This window comes from Lepidochelys kempii, chromosome 6 (assembly GCF_965140265.1).
Source record: "Lepidochelys kempii isolate rLepKem1 chromosome 6, rLepKem1.hap2, whole genome shotgun sequence".
NCBI lineage: Eukaryota > Metazoa > Chordata > Testudines > Cheloniidae > Lepidochelys > Lepidochelys kempii.
The window spans coordinates 26,982,204-27,004,511 of record NC_133261.1 but is presented as its reverse complement, the minus strand read 5'-3'; the positions used below and the strand labels follow the sequence as shown (position 1 = coordinate 27,004,511).

Below are 22,308 nucleotides of genomic sequence, written 5' to 3'. Positions count from 1 at the left end.
CAAGGGCAGACATACGCTAAGGGCCACAGAAGAGTGAGTGTCAGGTGTTCATAGTTCCTTTCTCTCACTCGCTGGCTGTCTTGTCTGTTTAGATTTAGACAGGGTTTAGATTTAGACAAGGACTGTTGCTTACAGGGTATGTGGACTGTTGCTTGCAGGGTGTACCTAGCACAATGAGGCCCTGATTGCAGTTGTGGGTCTCTAGATGCTACAATGGTGCAAAGAAATAATAATAATAAAATAATCAAGTGTCAAATGATCATGGTTTTACTGTACTCTCATAAGAATATAAATAAAAATAAGTCAGAGATCATCCCCGATAAAAGCAAAATTAGCTTATTTCTCCAGGTAGGATTTTTGTTGTTCATCTTCTTTTGTTTAGATTTGTCCATAGACAGTGAGCTTTTCGTATGATTTTTTTATTGTTGTTATTTATTTGCGGGGAGGAAATTGCTTCAACCAGTTTGACCTGGATGTTATTCAGAGACACGCAAGATTCCCTTCGCCTATGAAATTCTAAGGAAATAACCAAACCATTCCAGTTTAACAAGGAAGTTGTAAGTTAGTGGCATTTGTGACATAAGAGAGAGAAAAAGAGCTGTGGAAAGACTGATTGTTTTGTGCTTGTTTATTATTCTTGGTTGACCCGTCTGTCATTGACTGGGTGAATCCAACCACATCAGTTGCTGCTAAATTGTTGCTTTCTGAATAATTCAATGAACAAATGATTACCAAAAAAAAAAAAAAAAAAAAGTTAGTTTGCTGTTGTCAAAATAAAGTATTGTAGATGTGACATCTAAATGCACCACCAGGAAACTAGAAAAGGGAGAGACTACTAAAAAGGTCAGCTTTCATCCAAAAAACATCCTGCAATGTGCATGGCCCAGCACAGAACGTACTGTATGCACTAAAACTGGCCATCGGGCTGGGATTTATTTTTAAGATGCTCTCTTTTTCAGGGCTACCAATCAAGGAACTGGGCCAAAATTTGTTAACACTCAGGAATTGTCGTAGCAAATTCCTATTCTTTGAAGCATATGGTGGATTCTGACTCTCATATTCTGCGCATTCTGCCCATGAACCAAGGGTCTGTGAGAAAACCCCCACAATCACCCTGCCAAAAGAAGCCAGTTCTGCAAAGAACCACTGAAAATCCAGGTTCACTGATGCTGCAATAATACATATATTCCAGAAGTTGCTGGTAGTCACAGTGGGATAGCACAGGAACTCCATATGTATCATTAAGGCATCCTCCATTGTTTTTGTTACATCTATAACATATTCTTACTGTGCTCTCCCTTTTCCGAGAATCCAACTTCACTATACCTCAACTGCATCAGATTTCTCTTGTCGCTTCCCTTCCTCTCATCTGCCAGAAACAACACTTCTAACCAACATTAAGAGCTTGCAAAGCAATATATTATTTAAAAAGAGAGACAGAATTCACATCCTGAAGTGAAAACTGATGTAAAGGGCCGAGAAAAGTTCTCAAAGTGTTTTTCCTAAAATAAGAAAAAGGCTGAAAAAAAGTGAGCAAGAAAATAAATTTTAAAAAGTGAGTTGACTTCAATTAATGTTGGAAGAACCTCAGACTCTCACTTTAGAACCTGCTGTCCCTTAGTACTCTAGAGCTCCTGGGATCCAGAAAGCGACAAAACAACATCAAGAAATGAGGGCTTCCTTTAAGACCGTATGCAAAGCCCATTGGTCCTTTGCATTCATTGATGATCACAAAGAACTCATATGGGGCAGGGGAGGGGGGGCAAAGTTGTTTGAAAAAAATATCTTTTAAAAAAATCTTTCATTGAGGGAGGAGTTTCCAAACAGAGATTAGAGGTAATAAGGTAATAATATATCACCTCGCTCTTATATAGTGTTGCTCATCGGTAGACCTCGTTATTGTAATCATAAAAATGAACAATAATAGTTATTAAATCAGCAATAATTGGAGTTTACCAATTCTGTAAAAGCAGTTTCTCTGTTACATAGTTGTTAATCTTCCATAAACTTTTCAAATAGCTGCTTATTTGCGGTGCCAAAACTCCCTCACGCCCCGATCCTGCAAACACTTAAGCATGTTCACAGCTTTCCTCTTGTAAATTGCTCTCATTGAAGCCAATTAAATGCCTCACAGAAGTGAAGTTAGATATATGCTTAAGGCCCTAATCAACCAAAGCACTTAAGCATGTGCTTAACTTAGTCCCATCAACTTCAATACTTGAAGTTAAGTATGTGCTTAAGTGATTTACTGATTTTGCTGGACTAGGATTTAAATATTTGAAGGCTCAGGGCCTGTTTTTTTTGCATCCATGCAGATGGATCTTAACACCCATACACAGCCCCATTGAATACAATGGGCTTCCCCTGTGGTGGGAGTGCAAAGCCACTGGCACAGATCAGCTTTCAAGTTAAGGCACATGTGCTGTATATTTGGGAAGCATAATTTCAAGTTTTACATACCATGAATATTTGCTTATAACTCTTAAAATCCTCCATCAGTTACCCATCCATTTTAATAGGAATTATTTTGTTTTATTCTGAGTTAGTTCCAATTTAGATCAAAGACATATCGTGATTCAGTAAAGCACCTAAGCATGTGCCTAGCTTTTAGCATATGTCTAAGTACTTCCCTATTCATCAAAGCATTTAAGCATTTGCTTAATTTTAAACACATCAATAGAACTTAAGCACATGCTTACAGGCCTTTCTGAACTGGGGCCTTGCTGAAAATACCACATTATTAAAGGTTCTAGGTCACACCTAGAATACTGGGCAGGGTTCTAGAGCTGAACATTCTAGAGTACAAGGTTCTCCCAGTGCTAATTTCCCTGGTGATGGAATGCGCTAATAAACACCTCAGACACAGCAGAGTCCCCTGAGAGAGCCTGGACATGCACAGTGAATGAATGTTTGCAGCAGTGATGTTTTGGCCCAGTTCCTGAGTTTAAATCAAGTGAGGATTAGAAGCAGATGGAGAACAAAAGGGTAGGGTTAGAAAGATACTTTTGTTGTCTCAGAACAACACCAAACTACCATCATAGTATTCTCCTTCGTCTCCAGCTGCAGGTTGAAGAACAAAAGCAGAAGAAAGAAAGTATACTAGTCAATCCACAGTTGATGCTGTTCTTCTGTAAATACCCCACTTACTCTTTCCCTTTCCCTTTCCACTACGCCTGGAATCTTGAACTTGCTGGATAACAAAGAAGAAAGAAACGAAAGGAGAGAAGAGGGTGTCCAATGACTCAAATGCATGAAAAGAAATTACCCAGAGGAATCATGGGACACAGTACCTTTGCCCAACAGAGCTACTGAAACCCAAAGTGACTTGTAATTATTATACTGCAAGTCCCAAGGCCATTGAGAGCTATTGTCTGTAACACACATTAAAGTAGTTTATTAATATAGTCATTGTTATTATTAAAATAATCACTGCAGTTACGGTATAAAGTATGTTAGCAATTGTTTATCCTGACTAGTTTATAGCTGATAACTAGGCCCCTGCAAAATTCACGGTCCATTTTGGTCAATTTCACGGTCATAGGATTTAAAAAATAATAAATCTCATGATTTCAGCTATTTAACTCTGAAATTTCACGGTATTGTAATTGTAGAGATCCTGACCCAAAAAGGAGTTGTGTGGGGGAGGGGGTCACACGGTTATTGTAGGGGGTGTTGCGGTACTGCTACCCTTACTTCTGCGCTGCTGTTGGTGGCGCTGCCTTCAGAGCTGGGCGGCTGGAGAGCGGCGGCTGCTGGCCGGGATCCCAGCTCTGAAGGCAGAACCACCGCCAGCAGCAGCATACAAGTAAGGAGGGCCTGGTATGGTGCTGCCACCCTTACTTCTGCGCTGCTGCTGGCGGGGCGCTGCCTTCAGAGGTGGGTACCAGGCCAACAGCCGCCGCTCTCTGGCCACCCAGCTCTGAAGGCAGCGTAGAAGTAAGGATGGAAAACAACAAACCCCCCTAAAATAACCTTATGACTCTCCTGCAACTCCCTTTTTTGTGTCAGGATCCCCAATGTAAGAAATGCTGGTCTTCCTCCGTGAAATCTGTATAGTATAGGATAGGAGTACATAAAAGGCCAGATTTCACGGCGGGAGACCAGATATCATGGCCATGACACATTTTTCATGGCTGTGGTAGGGCCCTACTGATAACAAATTGTTAAAGGATCAACCTGCTCATTTGAATTATATTGAACGTCTGATTTTTTTTTTTTACCAGAACTGAATGGAGCTCCGTAAAATATAGCTCTGATACAGAAACAAAACTAATTCCTCAACTGGTGTAAATCAGTGCAACTCCGTTGACTTCAATGAAGCCTTGCTGATTTACACCAGCTGCGGATCTCCCCTAAAATGTGTACTCCCAAAGCTTTAATGGAGAATAGTAAGGCTCATGCAGCTGTCAAAAAAATTCCCTCCTATTCATCTCAGAGAATTCACAGAATATCAGGGACCTCAGGAGGTCATCTAGTCCAACCCCCTGCTCAAAGCAGGACCAATCCCCAAATTTTGCCCCAGATCCCTAAATGGTCCCCTCAAGGATTGAACTCACTACCCTTGGTCTACCAATTCCAGTGAGGAGTTGTGCTGGGCAAACAGCTGTCAACATCAGCTTTTTCAGTATTTATCTGAAGTATCACACCTCTAGGCCCACTAGCCTCATCCTAAAAGAAACCCATTAACAGATTTTACAACTGTCTAACAAGTGCAACCTTTCCCCCCTCCCCGAAGAACTTTCTATGTGGCCCTTAGGAAGGCTGAAGCTTTGCTCTCCAGTCATGCTAAAGCCAGAGTAAAGCAACAAACTCAGATTCAGCCAGGAATACCATAGCAGAAGACAGGAGACATCGACTCAGACTGAATAGAGCTGACCAATACGACAGCACCATGAAGCAGCAATGCTGAGACTTGGTAGCATCCCATAAAGCCCATCACTTCCCAGATTCAAGGACAAGAAAGAAAGACAGACTTACCTTCTTCATACTCAACCTCTTGCTCTTCTTCTTCAGGGGCCTCTTCTTAAAGGGCAACACACACACACATACAAAAGAAAAGCAAGTGCAAGAAAGCACAAGGGACATTAGAGATGTACAGGAGGAGCTTGGGATGGGAGAAGTCAAATTAGCTCGATTGTAGGGCAATAAAGTCAAGATGAAACAAAGGATAATGTCATCTAGTGAAGGCACTTGTTCCCCTTGGTTACTCTTCTGGGGCCAGATTATGCCTCAACAGGGCTACTCCAGATTTACTCCGGTGTAATCAAAAGCAATATTTGGCCAATGGGAAAGTGACTTTTCCTCTCTGCTCCTCTGCCTGTCAGATGAAGTTGTGGCAAACTGCGTACTATCAATTCCACCACCCTGCATGTTCAATTTGTCGTGCACATTCCCAGTTACCCAGTAAGTGCAGATATTGGCATTGGCCAAAATTTACAAAAATAGGAAACTAAAGGTAGGCTCCTAAATCCATATTTAGACACTAAAGGATGAGATTTTTAAAAGAGCCTTAAAAGCACAAGTCCTGTTGTCTATCTCTTGAAGACTTAGTTCAGGTGAGAACATATGCCCATAATTCTGGATGGCAAATAAGAGATGGAGTATAGAATTTAGGAGGAAGACCTGGTGAAAACTAGAAGCATATGATTTATTTGAGAAATTGTGTCTGATTATGTGTGTAAGCAGAGTCTGAATGAGCTCTCCCCTGACATCTAGTGGTGAGCTGTGGAAAAGGATTTCAGGAGTTGATCTCGTTTGCATGGGCACAGCCACCTGCCTATGTACTCAGCATGATGTCATTGCTTGCCCAAATGATCACTTGTGGCTGGTGCTGGATCCCCAGTCTCCTTGTTATTGGGGCAGGAGTAATAAAGCGTTATTATCCTGGTTGTGTGAATCAAGGGCAGCAGAACTGTACCTGGCATACCCCAGTGGAGGGACTCGCCCTCAACTGAACAGCACTCGCTAGGCAGGGGACATGGGTTCCAAAGCCCAATGAGTTGAGAGAGGGCGGGTACAGGTACTTGTATCTGGTGGTGTGGACTGTATTTAAGGGTCCTAGACACCATTTGACCCCTCCTCTCTCCACGTATAATAAAAGAGCTAATTTAGACTCAACTGAGAGTCTTGTTACATGTTGCAGAGCTGAAACTACTGATATCTAGGTCTAAGTATTAGACCTAATTTGGGACAGTGTCTCTGGTGCAAGAGACTGCCCAGTGTGCACCAGCAGTGAGGCCCTGCCCTCCCGCCGCCACTAACAGCTGAGAGCACTGAGATCTGAAATCACTGACAGCTGTGTTAAGTGGTGGGCCCTGAAGACATCTTGGCGAGTGACAAGCCGAGCGGCTGGTGGAGAGGCGTGGCCAGCAAGGCGGCTGGCGGAGAGGGCCAGAGAAGAGCCCTGCAGAGAGGTGTGGCAAGTGGCTGGCATGGCAGTGTGCCCAAGCAGCAGAGCATGTAAGGTGCCTCTTTAACCACCACCCCTTCCACCCAGAATGGGAGATGAACTCTGCAAATGAACCTCTGGACTCTGGGGCTGCACTGACCAAGGGCAGCAACTGTGAGTGGGGTGCAGAGAAGGGACAGGCACATTAAAGGGACTTTTGGGTTGCTGGACTTAAGAACCTGAGGAAAAAAGGACACTGCCCAACTTACTTGGGGGTGGGTCTTTTGCTCAGGGTTTATGTTTATGAACCTAGTTGCAGTATTTTCCCAAATTAATGCTGAGTTACTCCCCTCCTTTTATTAAAAGGTTTTGCTACACTCAGACTCTGTGCTTGCGAGAAGGGAAGTATTGCCTCTTAGAGGTGCCCAGGGGATAGTGTGTAATTGTCCCAGGTCACTGGATGGGGGCTTGAGCCTGTTTTGCATTGTATTCTTGGAAAGGAATCCCTAGATATTGAATCCGATCTTTGTTGATGCCAACTCTGACTGGCAGAAGGGTTACATGTGTTTACAAATTGTCTACAAGGAGCTTTCCATTTTCTAAATTGTTTGTAAAATAATTCCAGAATTTTTATTTTAAGTATTCATACTTCAGACTGAGAGTATTAATACTGGATAATGGAAATTCATATTGTGTCGATTAGTTTTGATAGGCCATATAATATTATTTCTGTTCCTTCTTAGAATCAGGTTTCTAGTGCTAACTCTCACATTTGTGAATTCAGAATTTGCTTTCCACAAACATACCCTCATATGCAATTTTATTTTAAGCAAATTATTAAGTGAATGGGGTTATTCTTGTTTTGTTTTGTTTTTTTGCATTTTTCTTCCACTTCCAACGAAAATCTAAAAAAATCCAGATTTTACATTGCTTGGAATCCATCAGGGTATGACTGACAGATATAATCAAAATCATCTGTGTCATTCTGGCTATCATCTGTGCTTGCCAGACTCCCAACCAAATTTCATGGGACTACACTCATTAGCATACAGAATTCCAACCTCCTATAAATTACAGAAGAGAACAACTTGAAGTATCATAAAAGGTGTCAAGGAAAGAGTTTAAGGGAGAACCATCTCCCAAGCAACTGGAATTCAGTGAAGACCCAGAAGGTTCTACCCTGCTGTGGGATGGTCTTATTTCAATGAGAAGAAAACTAGTAGTCCCATATGTGGAGATTTGAACAAAGACAAGAAAAGCACATGACTCCATATTCTAGATGTTGCCTCCTCAGAATCTCTCTCAACCATGCAATATGAGCTTTGTTTAGTCTAATTTACAAAGAAAGGAGAACACCAGACTCAACAGACAACAGCATTTTGCCATGCGCTTTTTACACAGAAGATTGTTTTCCTATTGTTAGTTGAAACTATTTCCAAACCAATTCTGCATCTCTCTCCTGTTAATCCCCAGTCTGAAAAAAACCCTATCAGAATGACGTGGGTGTTGAATTACTGAAATTTTCTTTAATGTCACCTTCCAGACCCCCAAACTGTGCAGTTCCATACTGAGCATTATAGATTAGGTATATTAGGTACTGAAATCATGAATTTGGACCATAACAAATAACCTAACATATTTTGTGAAATTGGGTGGCTTTATTCTTCACAGTATGTTTTTCACTTTGGCAGAATTCTGTGGAGTCACTTTTCTTATCCACTCACTCTTATCTAGACACCCTTCCATCCATCTAAATCTTCATCCATTATTTCTTCTCTTTCTGTGACTACCATCTCCCTCAACCATGTGTGAGATGCTCTCCAAGAAACACTATAGAATTACAGATGGACAAGATGGATCAACCTGTACTTGGAATTACAATTTTGGCAAATACCACCATATAATCTGAAGGATCGTCAACAAGCTTTGCAGCAAAATAAGTAGTTCTGAGAGCAAAATGTTAATCTCCTTGTCTCTCTCAAAGATCACAAAAGCAGCCACGGGTCTGTCAAGCATTTTCCAGCATCACTGCAGGGACTGCCCAACATGCTAATTTTTTCATTCTAGAACTCAGAACATGCCCGATAATTTGATCTATAACCCAAAGCTCCTTCAGTAGCTCTAGCTAAACTCAAAAGCCTAACTTTTCAAGTGTCTATGGATCATCAGTGCTGCAATTTTTGGATGCCCAGCATGAGACACCTTAAAGGGGACTGATTTTCAGAAAATGCTGAGCATCCACTCTCTGAAAATAAGGCAATTTTGAGCAGCCAAAACTGGAGGTCCCACTTGAAAATTTAGGCCAGAAGTTTCAGTATAGAACCTGTAACACTCTTTTCATATTGCTTGAAACCACAACGCTTGGCAAACACAACCCTTTTCTCAATGTTCATCCAAAACTCTTCAGAAAAGAGGTCATTCCCTCCCTCGTCCGTCCCCCCCCCCCGGACATCCCTTTCTTGGTCCTCATCTTATGCAACCTTAACCTTTTTGAATACTGTTTTCCCAGCAATGGAATGGCTTGTCTTCACTACCAGGGTAAATCGACTTAAGTTATGCTACTCCAGCTATGTGAATCATAGAATCATAGAATATCAGGGTTGGGAGGGACCTCAGGAGGTCATCTAGTCCAACCCCCTGCTCAAAGCAGGACCGATCCCCGACTAAATCATCCCAGCCAGGGCTTTGTCAAACCTGACCTTAAAAACTTCTAGGGAAGGAGATTCCACCACCTCCCTAGGTAACGCATTCCAGTGTTTCACCACCCTCGTCGTGAAAAAGTTTTTCCTAATATCCAACCTAAATCTCCCCCACTGCAACTTGAGACCATTACTCCTTGTTCTGTCATCTGCTACCACTGAGAACAGTCTAGAGCCATCCTCTTTGGAACCCCCTTTCAGGTAGTTGAAAGCAGCTATCAAATCCCCCCTCATTCTTCTCTTCTGAAGACTAAACATCCCCAGTTACCTCAGCCTCTCCTCATAAGTCATGTGTTCCAGTCCCCTAATCATTTTTGTTGCCCTTTGCTGGACTCTTTCCAATTTTTCCACATCCTTCTTGTAGTGTGGGGCCCAAAACTGGACACAGTACTCCAGATGAGGCCTCACCAGTGTCGAATAGAGGGGAATGATCACGTCCCTCAATCTGCCCCTACTTATACATCCCAAAATGCCATTGGCCTTCTTGGCAACAAGGGCACACTGTTGACTCATATCCAGCTTCTCGTCCACTGTAACCCCTAGGTCCTTTTCTGCAGAACTGCTGCCGAGCCATTCGGTCCCTAGGTCTGTAGCGGTGCATTGGATTCTTCCATCCTAAGTGCAGGACTCTGCACTTGTCCTTGTTGAACCTCATCAGATTTCTTTTGACCCAATCCTCTAATTTGTCTAGGTCCCTCTGTATCCTACCCCTACCCTCCAGCGTATCTACCTCTCCTCCCAGTTTAGTGTCATCTGCAAACTTGCTGAGGGTGCAATCCACACCATCCTCCAGATCATTTATGAAGATATTGAACAAAACCAGCCCAAGGACCGACCCTGGGGCACTCCACTTGATACCAGCTGCCAACTAGACATGGACCGGTTGAGCCCGACAATCTAGCCAGCTTTCTATCCACCAATAAAGTAGCTGGAATCTACATAGCTTAAGTCGACTTACCCCAGTGTCTTCAATGTGCTGGGTCTACGGATGATGCTCTCCAGTCGACTTCCTTTACTCTTCTCGGACAGCTGGAGTTCGGGGGTCGACTGGAGAGCGCTCTGGCATTGATTTAGCGGGTCTTCACTAGACCCACTAAATCGATCCCCGCTGCATCGATTGGAGCAGCATTGATCTCCCTGTAGTGGAAACCAGCCCAAAGAGAAAGGGAGTGAGATTCTTTAAGTGGGTCACATACCTTCTTCGTGAACTTCTGTAAGTGTCATGGAACAAACAGTGATGGGAAACAGAGAAATAGAGAAAACAGAATACATATGTAAACACTTTGGAGCCTGAGAAAGACATCAAGGAATGAGTGAAGGAAAATAAGAATATTGATGCAATAAAGTGAGAAACACTTGAAACAAAGGTGCCTGGAGAGGCTGCTGGGAATTAAAGATGCTGTAAAGTTAAAGTAGCAGCAAGCATGGAGATTAAAGGAGAAAACCGCTGTAAGTGATCATTTGTGGTTAATATTTGTTTCTTATGTTCTTTCTCTTCTACAAACCCAGGATTCCTGGTCGCACACATACACACATGCACTTTGGAACTACAAAGAGGAATTCAGAAGTTGTGTCACATACCTGGCTCATGAACTTCATCAGGTGAGAAGTGTCATGGAACAAGATGCAACAAGAACAAGAGAATGAGAACAAGAAACATGTTATTAGAAGCATCTTAAGCTCTTTCAAGCCAGAGGAGGTGAGGGGAGAGTGATTAGGAAGTAGATCATAGGTAAGTAAAAATAGTAACATTTAAAAGGCAAATAAATTGACAGGGTTGTGAAAGGATTTTGTCAGGTGAAATAGGCATGCAGCTTCATGGTAAGAAATGTAAAGCTTGCAAAACCTATAGAGAGGAACTGACCACCATGATTTATAAAGGTTTCTCCTATTTTTAAAGCTACACATGAGCATAGGACTTAAAGTGATCTCAAAGAAATACTAGGTCTGTCATTTTCCAAGAGCAGGATTTTGTTCATTTGCATTATAATATTTTAGGGCTTGAAAACCTGGTTACATATAATGGTCCATCACTAATAATCAACTAACAGCACAAATCTCTCTGTATTTTTTCCTGGATCTACAACTCAGGCCACTTTATGCATTGAATACAGTTTTGGAAGGGCATCTGTATGTGTTCTTGTTGCTATTCACATCCATTTGCAGTTTTGATTTATAAACATGTTATTTCATAAGGGGAAAACCTTGCTCATGGGTCTGCGTGGTGAATTTCAGCCTAGCTAGAGTATGAATTTCAGTATTCTACTTTCCAAGTATGCAAAAGGGTTGACCCTGTACATCTGAGAGCAAGATTTTGACCTTTAAATGTGGTTCTCTTGCAAGCATTCCAGACAATATTGCTAATCGTGCATAACTGTAATGCAAAGATCCAACAGTATTAGATTCCCTTTATACAATCAATGGGCCAAAAATGGCTTTTTTCTCAAATATATTTCAACTAGGCTGTACTGAACTGGAGAGGGCCTATTTGCAACACTGCCCTCTATTGGATGGAGTCAGAACTGCTCCACTTTGCGTGATGGAATCTATACTCTTCATTGGGCTTGGAAGGATTAGATTTTTATTGGTAAATGTCAATAAAGGTTGATTTCACCACACGTACACAAAACTGATGAAAAAAATATTTCTACCAATAATTAAAATTTACAGATAGGTAAGAGCCAGCAGTAAGAAAAATGGTGCTTGAGAACTTATTAGAGTTTGATTTAGGGGTATTTATTGTGTATGTTTTAACAGTTATAAAGCTTTAACATTTTGAATCTCAACTTCTATCATCATTAAATAATTATTGTCTGGCCTCCACATTGATTGAACCCCACATAATTTCCTACAACTGTGAAAATTTAAATAGATAAAAATAAAAAAGCCTAAAACCCATAATTTTGCACAAATGTGAACATTTAAATCAATAAAAATCTTTTAAAATGCTTTAAAATAAATATTGATACCTTCTGTTGGTTTGTGTGTGAACAGTGAAATTGACCTTTACCAACATTTAATGATATAATTGAATTCTGGCAAGTCTACCCTTAATACAGTAGAAGCTTAGTTTTAGGAACATCTGTCTTATAAACGATTGGTTACATGAACCATCCTTCTGCAGCCAACATCATTTTTCTTCCACCAAATGCCATTTCAGTCCTTCAGCCAACGTCCAAGCAGCTGTACAGGTTTGAAAAGACACCGCGATTTGGTGGCAAAGAAGAGATGCAGTTCTCACAAAGAAATTCAGGAACCCTGTATACATTTGTTACCATTCATTAGGTACACTATTATTGAATGATTAACACATTAACTTATGCACTGTATATACGGTGATTTTGAGATGTTCAGTTTTATGAACTTTCTAATGTTATGAACTCAATCCCCCATTAGTTCATAAAAGAGAGGTTCAAAAATAGCTAGAGGATTTTCTCCATTAGCTCAAGTGGAAGGGACTTGCGTTTGTGCTTCTGTAGAATGATGATCTGAGTTCTATCCCTGCTGTCGGAGCAAGGCCCCAGTGTACAACACAGTTGCAGTCCTAAGTGGATTTTAAAATGGTTCATATTTTTCCTCAAATGTGTTATTCTTACACCCAGAATTTAGGATTAGATATCATCATTTGTTATTTTCTGGAGAAATGGTTATGGAAAAGCAATTAAAAGTAGAGAAGTAAAGAAAAAAGTATCATTAATATCTATTGTTATCTCCTGTTCCCTTGCACCACCTGTGATTTCCTGTGCACATTAACCCTTGAGACTGAAACAGAGGAATTCAGAAGTCCCATCACATACCTGGCTCATGCACTTCATTAGGTAGGAAGTGTCAGGAGAAAAAGATGCAAAGGAAGACACAGAATTAGAAACAAGACACACAGGACGGCAATAACCTTCAATTTTTTCAAGCCAAGCTTGTGTGTACTCTATGAATAGGTTACAAGGAAAGAAAACTAAGGACATTAATGAGAGAACAAATGGCACATACATGTGTGAAATGGGAAGAGAGGGGGATGGGAGAAAAAGGGGAAGGAGCATGCAGATGAAAGGTAAAAAAAGTGTAAATCTTGCAAAATACATAAATATTGTGTGAATTAAGTACTGCTGGCTCCCATTTGTTTACAGAGAACCATATTTATTACATCAGTGCAGTTTTATAAGTGTGAACAAAATAGAGACATCATATTTCTATTCTGTGCTTGTGGCCATTCCTTTCTTCCAGCACCCCAAAGAATGGATCCTCATCCACAGGCTCTACCTTGTACTTATATAAAGGGCAGAGCATAGAGGGTTTAATCTATGCTTTACAAAGCTATGTGCTAGAACAGACTTGTAGCTTAGTATACATCTTACACAACTGGAGTATGCTTTGGCGCAGCAGGGGAAGTGTATGAATTAATGTGCTAGGAAAACAATGTCCAACTGTATTGGGCCAAATCGTGCCCTCAGATGGAACGTGGGCCCATATCCTGAGTTGGTATAAATAAGTGGATCCCCAAATGGAGCTACCCTGATTTAACCAGCTGAGGCGCTGGCCCAGTATATTAAAATGTATAACATTTTTCATGCAGTGACTATCATCATCACTAGTCAATCTACAGAGACAAAGTTACAGAAGAAAGATTGAAAGCCAACATATTGTAAGTGATAACGTAACAGAATTGTGTCCCTTCCCCTTCTACCACCTTTGAATTCTTGCACACACTAATGCAGGATGGAAAGAGGAATTCAGAAGTCATGTCACATACCTGGTTCATGAACTTCATCAGGTGGGAAGTGTCAGGGAACAAGATTGATGCGACAGAAAACAAGAGAATTAGAATAAGCAACACATGATTATAACAACCTCAAATCTTTCAAGCCAAGGAGGGGAATATGAATTGGTTATAGGGAAAGAAAACTAACACCATCAAAAGAAAGAGAAAGGGTGAGAAATGGAAAAATACAGGATGTGATGGAACGAAGCCAGGTAAATGGAGCATGCAGGTGCCTGGTAAGAAATATAAATCCTTTATAATATGTAAAAAAATTGTAAACCAAGTGGTGCTGATCCATTTGGCTTACTAAGGTGTTTGTACTTATTTTAAACATGGCCGTGAACATAAATTTACAAATCTGATGGGAATATACAATCTGTGTTACTATTCATATCTAGAATGTAGGTTTACAAATATCTCACTATATTTTGGTCCCAGACCTCAGTTCCACCATTTTGCTCTCCCTTCATGCACCTACCTAGCTTGTAAATATTATGTACAATGCTAGTATCCATGTGTCACCGTTATGCAAAGGTTTACTTAAATCCACTTTGTAAGACCTACATTCTGCTGTGTAGCATAGCTACATACATTTAGTTATATATGCTACAACAGCCTTGCAACGTTATGGTTTAAAAAGAAAAAACCTTCTCTTTACAGTCTGCAAAGTTACATAATTTTGACATTTAGTAGAAAGCTTCACAGCTGGACTAAAACCTTACAGAGGAATGCTTAGGTAGGCAATAGAATGCATTATACAAACATGTTTGGCTAAACGTTATCCCAGGATGCTCTGATGTGGCACATATCAAGGACCTAACCCTGCATTTTTCATCCACCCAATTCTCTCACTGAAGTCAGTGGGAGATTTAAGCATCCAAAGAAGAGAGGATTAGGCTGTCAAATGGGAGAGACATACACACATAACTAACGGCGCAATATGCCTACAGAACCTGCTTCCTTTTTCACTCCAGTGTACAACAGGAGAAAGTCCAGAGAAATCAGTGGAGCTACACGAGTGGAAAACTGGTAAAAAGGGAAGATAGGACTCTGTATCGTTTTGACAAATGGAGGTTTTCAAAGCATTTACATGTTCCCCCAAGCTTAGTGCCTTTTTACATGCAGTGATCATTGCTTATATATTAATGTACAGATGGAACATTTTAAATGCAAATGATGCTGTGTGAGTAATAATTTGTCACGAATGGAACATTTTCTTGTCTCCATCCACCTTCTTAAGAATTCCTGTGCATGCTAGCACTGCTGAGGGAAAGAGATACATTCAGAAGTTGTTTCACATACCTTCCTCATGAACTTCTTCAGATCGAAGCATCATGGAATGAGAGGCAATGACAAAAAGAAAATTAAAAAAAGAAACACCTGATTAAGACAGCCTTGAACTCTGTTAAATTAATGGGGTGGGTGCAAGAAAAGAGGAACTTAAAAGCTATGACATGGGAGAGAGAATTAATAAAATTGATAGGAACTGAAAGAGCAAGCTGAGGGTGAGCTGAAAAGATACTGGGGTGTGAAAACATGGCTGGGTGAAAAAAACAGTAACATTGGTATAGATATTATTATTAGATTAGAATTGGTTGAAATTTTACCCAGTTGGATTTTTGATGAAATTTTGGCCAAATGAAACGGGATTGTACAATGTTTTTCATGATTTTTTTTCTACATTCCTCAACTGGCTAAAAATTGGATCAATATTTTTTAAATTTTGAATTTTCAAAGACATTTATCCTCAAAATTTTGACCAAAAAAAGTGGGAAAAAGATTGCCAACAAATTCTTGAAATTTCAAAATTTCAGAAAATTTCAAGCAGGTCTAATAATTATGGGATGTTAACATTTCATTTTACTTCTGTTCCATTATAAAAGGCCTGATTCTGGTGTGTTCCAAACTCCCACTGAGGTAAATAGGACTTTTGGATCTGCAAGGATGTCACTTGATCCAAAACCTCTGAGATTAGAACTGATTGATATGTTCCCTGAAAAAAAATTTTGACAGAAAATTGTTTTTTTTTCCACTAAATGAAAATTTTTGTAAAGAGTGTCTTCTTTCCACAGAACTTTTTTATTTTTAATTGAAAACTCAAATGCCTGAAACCCAAAATACTTTGATTTAGATATCTTGGCAGGATGCCTCAAGGGATTTGTAATTTATTTTCCTCATGTCCTCATTCTCCTCTATGGTGTAGGCTCCCCAGCTGAACTACATCTCCCATGATGCACAACAGCCAGGGATTCCCATGATACAACTGCCTGCCCTCACCACAACTGGAGACTATGATGCAACATAGGATATTTAGTCCAATAAGGGAGCTCAGCCTATACAGGAGAATGAAGCACCCAAACAACAACTCCCATGAGCACCACAATGGTATTTCCAAATTGAAATATTTTAGTTTTTCAATTAAAAAAACTGGGTTTTGGACTAAATATTTTAATTTTTCACCAAAAATGTCAAACTTCAGATGAAAATGATTTTTTGTTGTTGTTTTCATCATCATTTTTCACAGAATAAACCCCATTTTCCGATCAACTCTACCATTAACATCAATGGGAGTCTTTCCATTGATGTCAATAGGCTATGGACCATGCCCTTGGACATGTTGGGCATGTCTACACTTACTTCTGGAGTGATCAATCCAGTGAGGGTCAATCTATCACGTCTAATGAAAATGCATTATATCGACTGCCGAGCACTCTCCCGTCGACTCTGGTACTCCATCAGAGTGAGAAGCGTAGGTGGAGTTGACGGGGCAGTGTCAGCTGTCGACCTACCGCAGTGAAGACGCCACGGTAAGTAGATCTAAGTACGTCGATTTCAGCTACGTTATTCAAGTAGCTGAAATTGCGTAACTTAGATCGATTTCCCCCTCCCATCCCCCAGTGTGGGCCAGGCCTTAGTGTTAATGTTTCTTTCTCTACTGTCCCTTCTCTTCTGCTATCTGAGGATTCCTTCACACAAAATCCTCTTCCAAATTTGAAGAGAAAGAAATCAGAAGTCATGTCACATACCGTCCTACTGAATGTCTTCAGAACAAAAGGCAACAGAACAAAACCAAAAAAGGCAATAGCATATGGGAAAATAAAACGGAAAATCATTAGACCCTTGAAGTCTTGCAAACTAAGACTTGGGGGTGGGAAGGGGTTAGAGAAAGAGGTTATATGAAAAGGAAACAAATTACCTCAGAAGAGGGCAAAACAAAGGTCAAGCAAAGGTTTGAATTGGGAAACCATAAAAGAGTTAGAGAAAGCATGCTTAGAGCATAGGAGCGTGCAGATTAAAGAGGGGAAAAATCAATTTCCTATTAATATTTAATTCTGAAATCAAAAAAGGAGAAAGTTAGGTGAGAAAGGAGAAGGGTACAAAGGTGACAAGGAAGAATCTTTTTTACTGGGCATACTTGCCTGTATTATTAACGTCCTTATCTCTCTCTTTGCATGTTTGACAAGAAGTGAATAAACATGGAGTATGAATGGCACCTTCACACATATCAGTTTGTGCCTCTGATTTTCTGTTGGCTACTTCTCCAGTACAAGGATGGCACTGCCTCTCAGGGCAGATCAGGCAGCAGAATTTTAGAGGCAGCAAGACATCTGAGGTGCTCTGAGTTTTTGAGGGCGTGCGCATGAGGCTTGTTTGTGAAAAAAAATCTCTTACCACTGCTACTGTTTCAGCTCCATCCATGTGAAATGGAGGATAGCCACTACGTCACAGAGGAGGCCTTGCACTGTTTTATGGGTCTACAGCTGCATCTGGAGAACGTTGCTCTGCAGACGCCACAAGCATGAGAGAAGGTTCCATCCAGGTAGCAATGTTGGGCATGCTAGTGCAGGCAGGGCTCCAGGCGGCTGCTGGTGTTTCTAGCACCGTGATGTCTCGTCCTGCTGTGGGCAAATCTACACAATGCAGCCCTTATAATGCTAGCACCCAGTCTACATTTGCAACCTCCATTGTCACTACCCCGATGGAAATGAACTGGTTGTAGCAATTTGGGAAATTTGGGACAAAAAATGCCTAATGTGCACAAAACCTCTGAGAGTGATTATGGCACAGAAGGAAGGACAAGACTTACCTCAGAAAACCCTTGGCAGCCTTTGAGCCAGAGTTGGTGTCATAATCTCGCTGAACAAATATCTCCATCTCCCAAAGGGGTTTTCTGCCTACCTTTACCAGAGGAAGCTAAAGAACTGGGGTCAAATCCTAAAAGCACCTGCAAGTCCAACAGACTTCTGCACTTCTCAGAATTTGGCCCTCAGTTCTGTCCCAGGAGGTTTTTAACATCTATCTAAATAGAGTGTAAAATAAATTTCACTTAATTGGGCGGGGGTGAATGGCTAGGGGGCACTTTCCTTGCATTCAAACTTCTTTGGAAGAAAATAAGCAAGCCAGTTTTGAAGCACAGCTGCCTAACTTGAAGGCTGGCTACATGCAGGCAATATGCAGAATGGCTCTAGCCAATGTCTGGGCAGTGGCAATAGGGGTATGTCTCTGAAATCTTCCCCTCCCTGACATAGGGGAAAATCTTACCAGTGAAATTGCTCTGGGAAAACATGGAGAAGAGAGCCTTGCACACTCCATCTTTTTTCAAATCTCCTATATTTCTATAGTAGCTTGTCAAATCATTGGCCTGCTAAAGGTGACCCAAAAATACTTATTCTTCCCCAGCTCTGAGTTTCAGCTTTTGTGTTCCTCTTAGCAACAGCTGCTGATGTCCCTCAGGTTGACACTAGACCAAAAACATGTTTGAATTTCAAAATTTCAATGAAATATCCTGTTGAAATTTTGAATTTCAATGAAAAGAGCAAATTAAGCTGAAATTTTTGTGATTTATTTATATATTGCTAGCCACACCTGAGGCCTGAAAGAACACAAGAATCTTCAGCACTTGCTTTCCTTACATCACTTTATGTACTGTTGAGGTGATCAGCTCATTTAGGGGAAAGCACAGATTCTCATATTGTGAGTTGATCTCAGCAGATAGGTAAAGGAGGAAAACATTTTTCAGATTTTTTTTTTCAAAATGTTTGTTATGTTGTTGATGTCAATTTACCTGAGTAAGGACTGCAGTATTTGGCCCAGGATATGTGGTATTTTAGTAGAGGAGGCTCCATATGCAAATCCCAAATTTGAACAGCCCTGAACTTAGGGGATGACCCCATATAGATTCAGCTTTGAACCGCTCAGCTAGACTCTGTCTCAGCATAATGTGATCTAGATGAAATTATATAAAGTGAGTGTAAAAGTGGTTGAAAGACAGTACTCAAAGTGTAGTTATCAATGGTTTGCTGTCCAGACTGGGAGGACATATCTACTAGCGTCTGCTTGCGTCTGTTCTGAGCCTGGTACAAGTCAGTATTTTCAGTAATGACTGGGATAATTGAGTGAAGAGTATACTTATAAAATTTGCAGATGACTCCAAGCTAGGAGGGGTTGCTGGCACTCTGGAGGACAGAATTAGAATTCAAATTAACCGTGACAAATTGGAGAATTGGTCTGAAAGCAACAAAATGAAATTCAGTAAAGACAAGTGTAAAGTACAACACTTTTAGGAAGAAAAAATAAATGCACAACTACAAAATGGGGAATTGGCTAGACAATAGTACTACGGAAAAGAATCGGGGGTTATAGCGGATCACAAATTGAATATTAGTCAATGTGATGTAGTTGCAAAAAACTCTAATATAATTCTGGGGTGCATTAACAGGACTGTCATCTGTAAGACAAGGGAGGTATTTGTCCCATTCTACTTGGCATCCATGAGACCTCATCTGGAGTATGGTGTCCAGTTCTGGGCACCATCCACTTTGAGAAAAATGTGGACAAATTAGAGACAGTTCAGAGGAAAGCAACAGAAGTGATAAAAGTTTCAGAAAACCTGAACTCTGAGGAAAAATTTTAAAAACTGGACATGTTTAGTCTTGAGAAAAGAAGCCTGAGGGGGCACCTTGTAACAGTCTTCAAACATTTAAAGGCTGTTATAAAAAGAACAAGGATCAATTGTTCTCCAGGCTAGCAGAAGGTAAGACAAGTAGGGCTGTCAATTAATCACAGTTAACTCAAAAAAATTAATCGTGATTTAAAAAAATTAATCGCTATTCATCACAGTTTTAATTGCACTGTTAAACAATAGAATACCAATTGAAATTTATTAAATATTTTGGATGTTTTTCTACACTTTCATATATATTGTATTCTGTGTTGCAATTGACATCAAAGTATATTATTTTTATTACAAATATTTTCACTGTAAAAATGATAAACAAAAGAAATAGTATTTTTCTATTCACCTCATACAAGTACTGTAGTAAAATCTCTTTGTCGTGAAAGTGCAACTTACAAATGTAGATTTTTTTTGTTACATAACTGCACTCCAAAACAAAACAATGTAAAACTTCAGAGCCTACAAGTCCACTCAGTTCTACTTCTTGTTTGTCTTAGCAATTGGCTGAACAAGTGTGTTTACATTTACAGGAGATAATGCTGCCCGCTTCTTATTTACAATGTCATCTGAAAGTAAGAACAGGCATTTGCATGGCACTGTTATAGCCAGCATTGCAAGTTATTTATGTGCCAGATTCGCTAAAGATTCATATGCCTCTTTGTGCTTCAGCCATCGTTCCAGAGGACTGGCTTCCATGCTGATGACACTCATTAAAAAAATGTGTTAATTAAATTTGTGACTGAACTCCTAGGGGGAGAATTGTATGTCTCTGGCTCTGTTTACCCGCATTCTGCCATATACTTCATGTTATAGCAGTCTCGGATTATGACCCAGCACATGTTGTTCATTTTATTAACACTTTCGCTGCAGATTTCATAAAATGCAAAGCAGGTACCAATGTGAGATTTCTAAAGATGGCTACAGCACTCGACCCAAGGTTTAAGAATCAGAAGTGTCTCCAAAAATCTGAGAGGGACGAGGTATGGAGCATGCTCTCAGAAGTCTTAAAAGAGCAACAGAACCCAAACCATCAAAAAAGGAAATCAACCTTCTGCTGGTGGCATCTGACTCAGATAATGAAAATGAACATGCATTGCTCTGCTTTGCTTTGGATTGTTATCAAGCAGAACCCATCATCAGCATGGATGCTTGTTCCCTGGAATGGTGGTTGAAGCATGAAAACATATGATTCTTTAGCACATCTGGCACGTAAACATCTTGTGATGCCGGCTACAACAGTGCCATGAGAATGCATGTTCTCACTTTCAGGTAACACTGTAAACAAGAAGTGGGCAGCATTATCTCCTGCAAATGTAAACAAATTTGATTGTCTGAGTGACTGGCTGAACAAGAAGTAGGACTGAATGGACTCGCAGTCTCTAAAATTTTATATTGTTTTATTTTTGAATGCAGTTTTTTTTATATAATTCTACATTTGTAAGTTCAACTTTCATGATAAAGAGATTGCAGTGCAGTACTTGTATGAGGTGAATTGAAAAATACTATTTTGTTTTTTTACAGTGCAAATATTTGTAATTGAAAATAAATAGAAAGGGAGCACTGTACACTCTGTATTCTGTGTTGTAATTGAAATCAATATATTTGAAAATGTAGAAAACATCCAAAAATATTTAAATTAAATAAATGGCATTCTATTATTAACAGTGCAATTAATTACGATTAATTTTTTTAATCGCATGATTAATCGCAATTAATTTTTTGATCGCTTGTCAGCCCTAACAACATGTAATTGGCTTCATCTGCAGCAAGGGAGATTTAGACTAGATATTTACAAAAACTTGCTAACTTTAAGGATAGTTGAGAACTGGAATAAGCTTCCAAGGAAGGTTGTGGCTTTTTAGAACAGGTTCGACAAAAACCTGTCAGAGATAGCCTAAATGTACTTGGTCCTGCCTTAACACAGGGAGATATAGTAGATGATCTCTCAAGGTCCCTTCCAGTCCTATAGTTCTATGATTCTATAATGGGAAAATTCATACCTGGCTCTAAATTTCATAGCTCTGGCACATCTCTACATGTTTGGCTCCAAACCAGTTTGGATTGATTTAGTGAACAAGTATTCCAGATCACCTTTAGCGGCATGTAACAAAGAGACAGGTGCCTGACAGGCAAGGAAAGAGGTGGGGTCAAGGGACACAGAAAGAGAAATTACGTTCCAGTTTTTTGTTACCTTCTTCTTCGTATTCCTCTGCATTGAAATTAAAAAAGAAAAAAAAGGCAGCAAAATCAACAACAAGGCTGAGCATTCCAGCACATAGATCGCAAAAGTTGACTTGGTGATAAGAAGCCAGTGACAACAAAGAGCCCTGTCCTTATAAAGAGCATAAAGATTTCCAAGGGGCTTGGTGTAATCATATTTAAGAGTCCATGGTCAAGTTAGCAAAATAATCACTGACTTTATTGAGAGGCTGATTCCATTGAGCTTATTGTGCTGAGCTTAATTAAAACTGCATGAGCAAGTTGGAAAGGAAGGGTCTGATTCTAATCC

General features: G+C 40.1%; 1 protein-coding gene across 1 annotated transcript in view; it reads right to left on the bottom strand.

Annotated features, from left to right (window-relative positions):
- The window catches only part of TNNT3 (troponin T3, fast skeletal type), a 31,040-nt gene extending 15,864 nt beyond the window's left edge, over positions 1-15,176 (bottom strand). Inside the window, exons 1-2 of the mRNA XM_073350320.1 lie at positions 15,146-15,176; positions 4,978-5,022 (exon numbers count right to left, since the gene is read on the bottom strand). Of these exons, the coding sequence (XP_073206421.1) occupies positions 4,978-5,022; positions 15,146-15,176 (76 nt within the window). The remainder of the gene's footprint in view (positions 1-4,977; positions 5,023-15,145) is intronic.
- Positions 15,177-22,308: the final 7,132 nt, after the last annotated feature.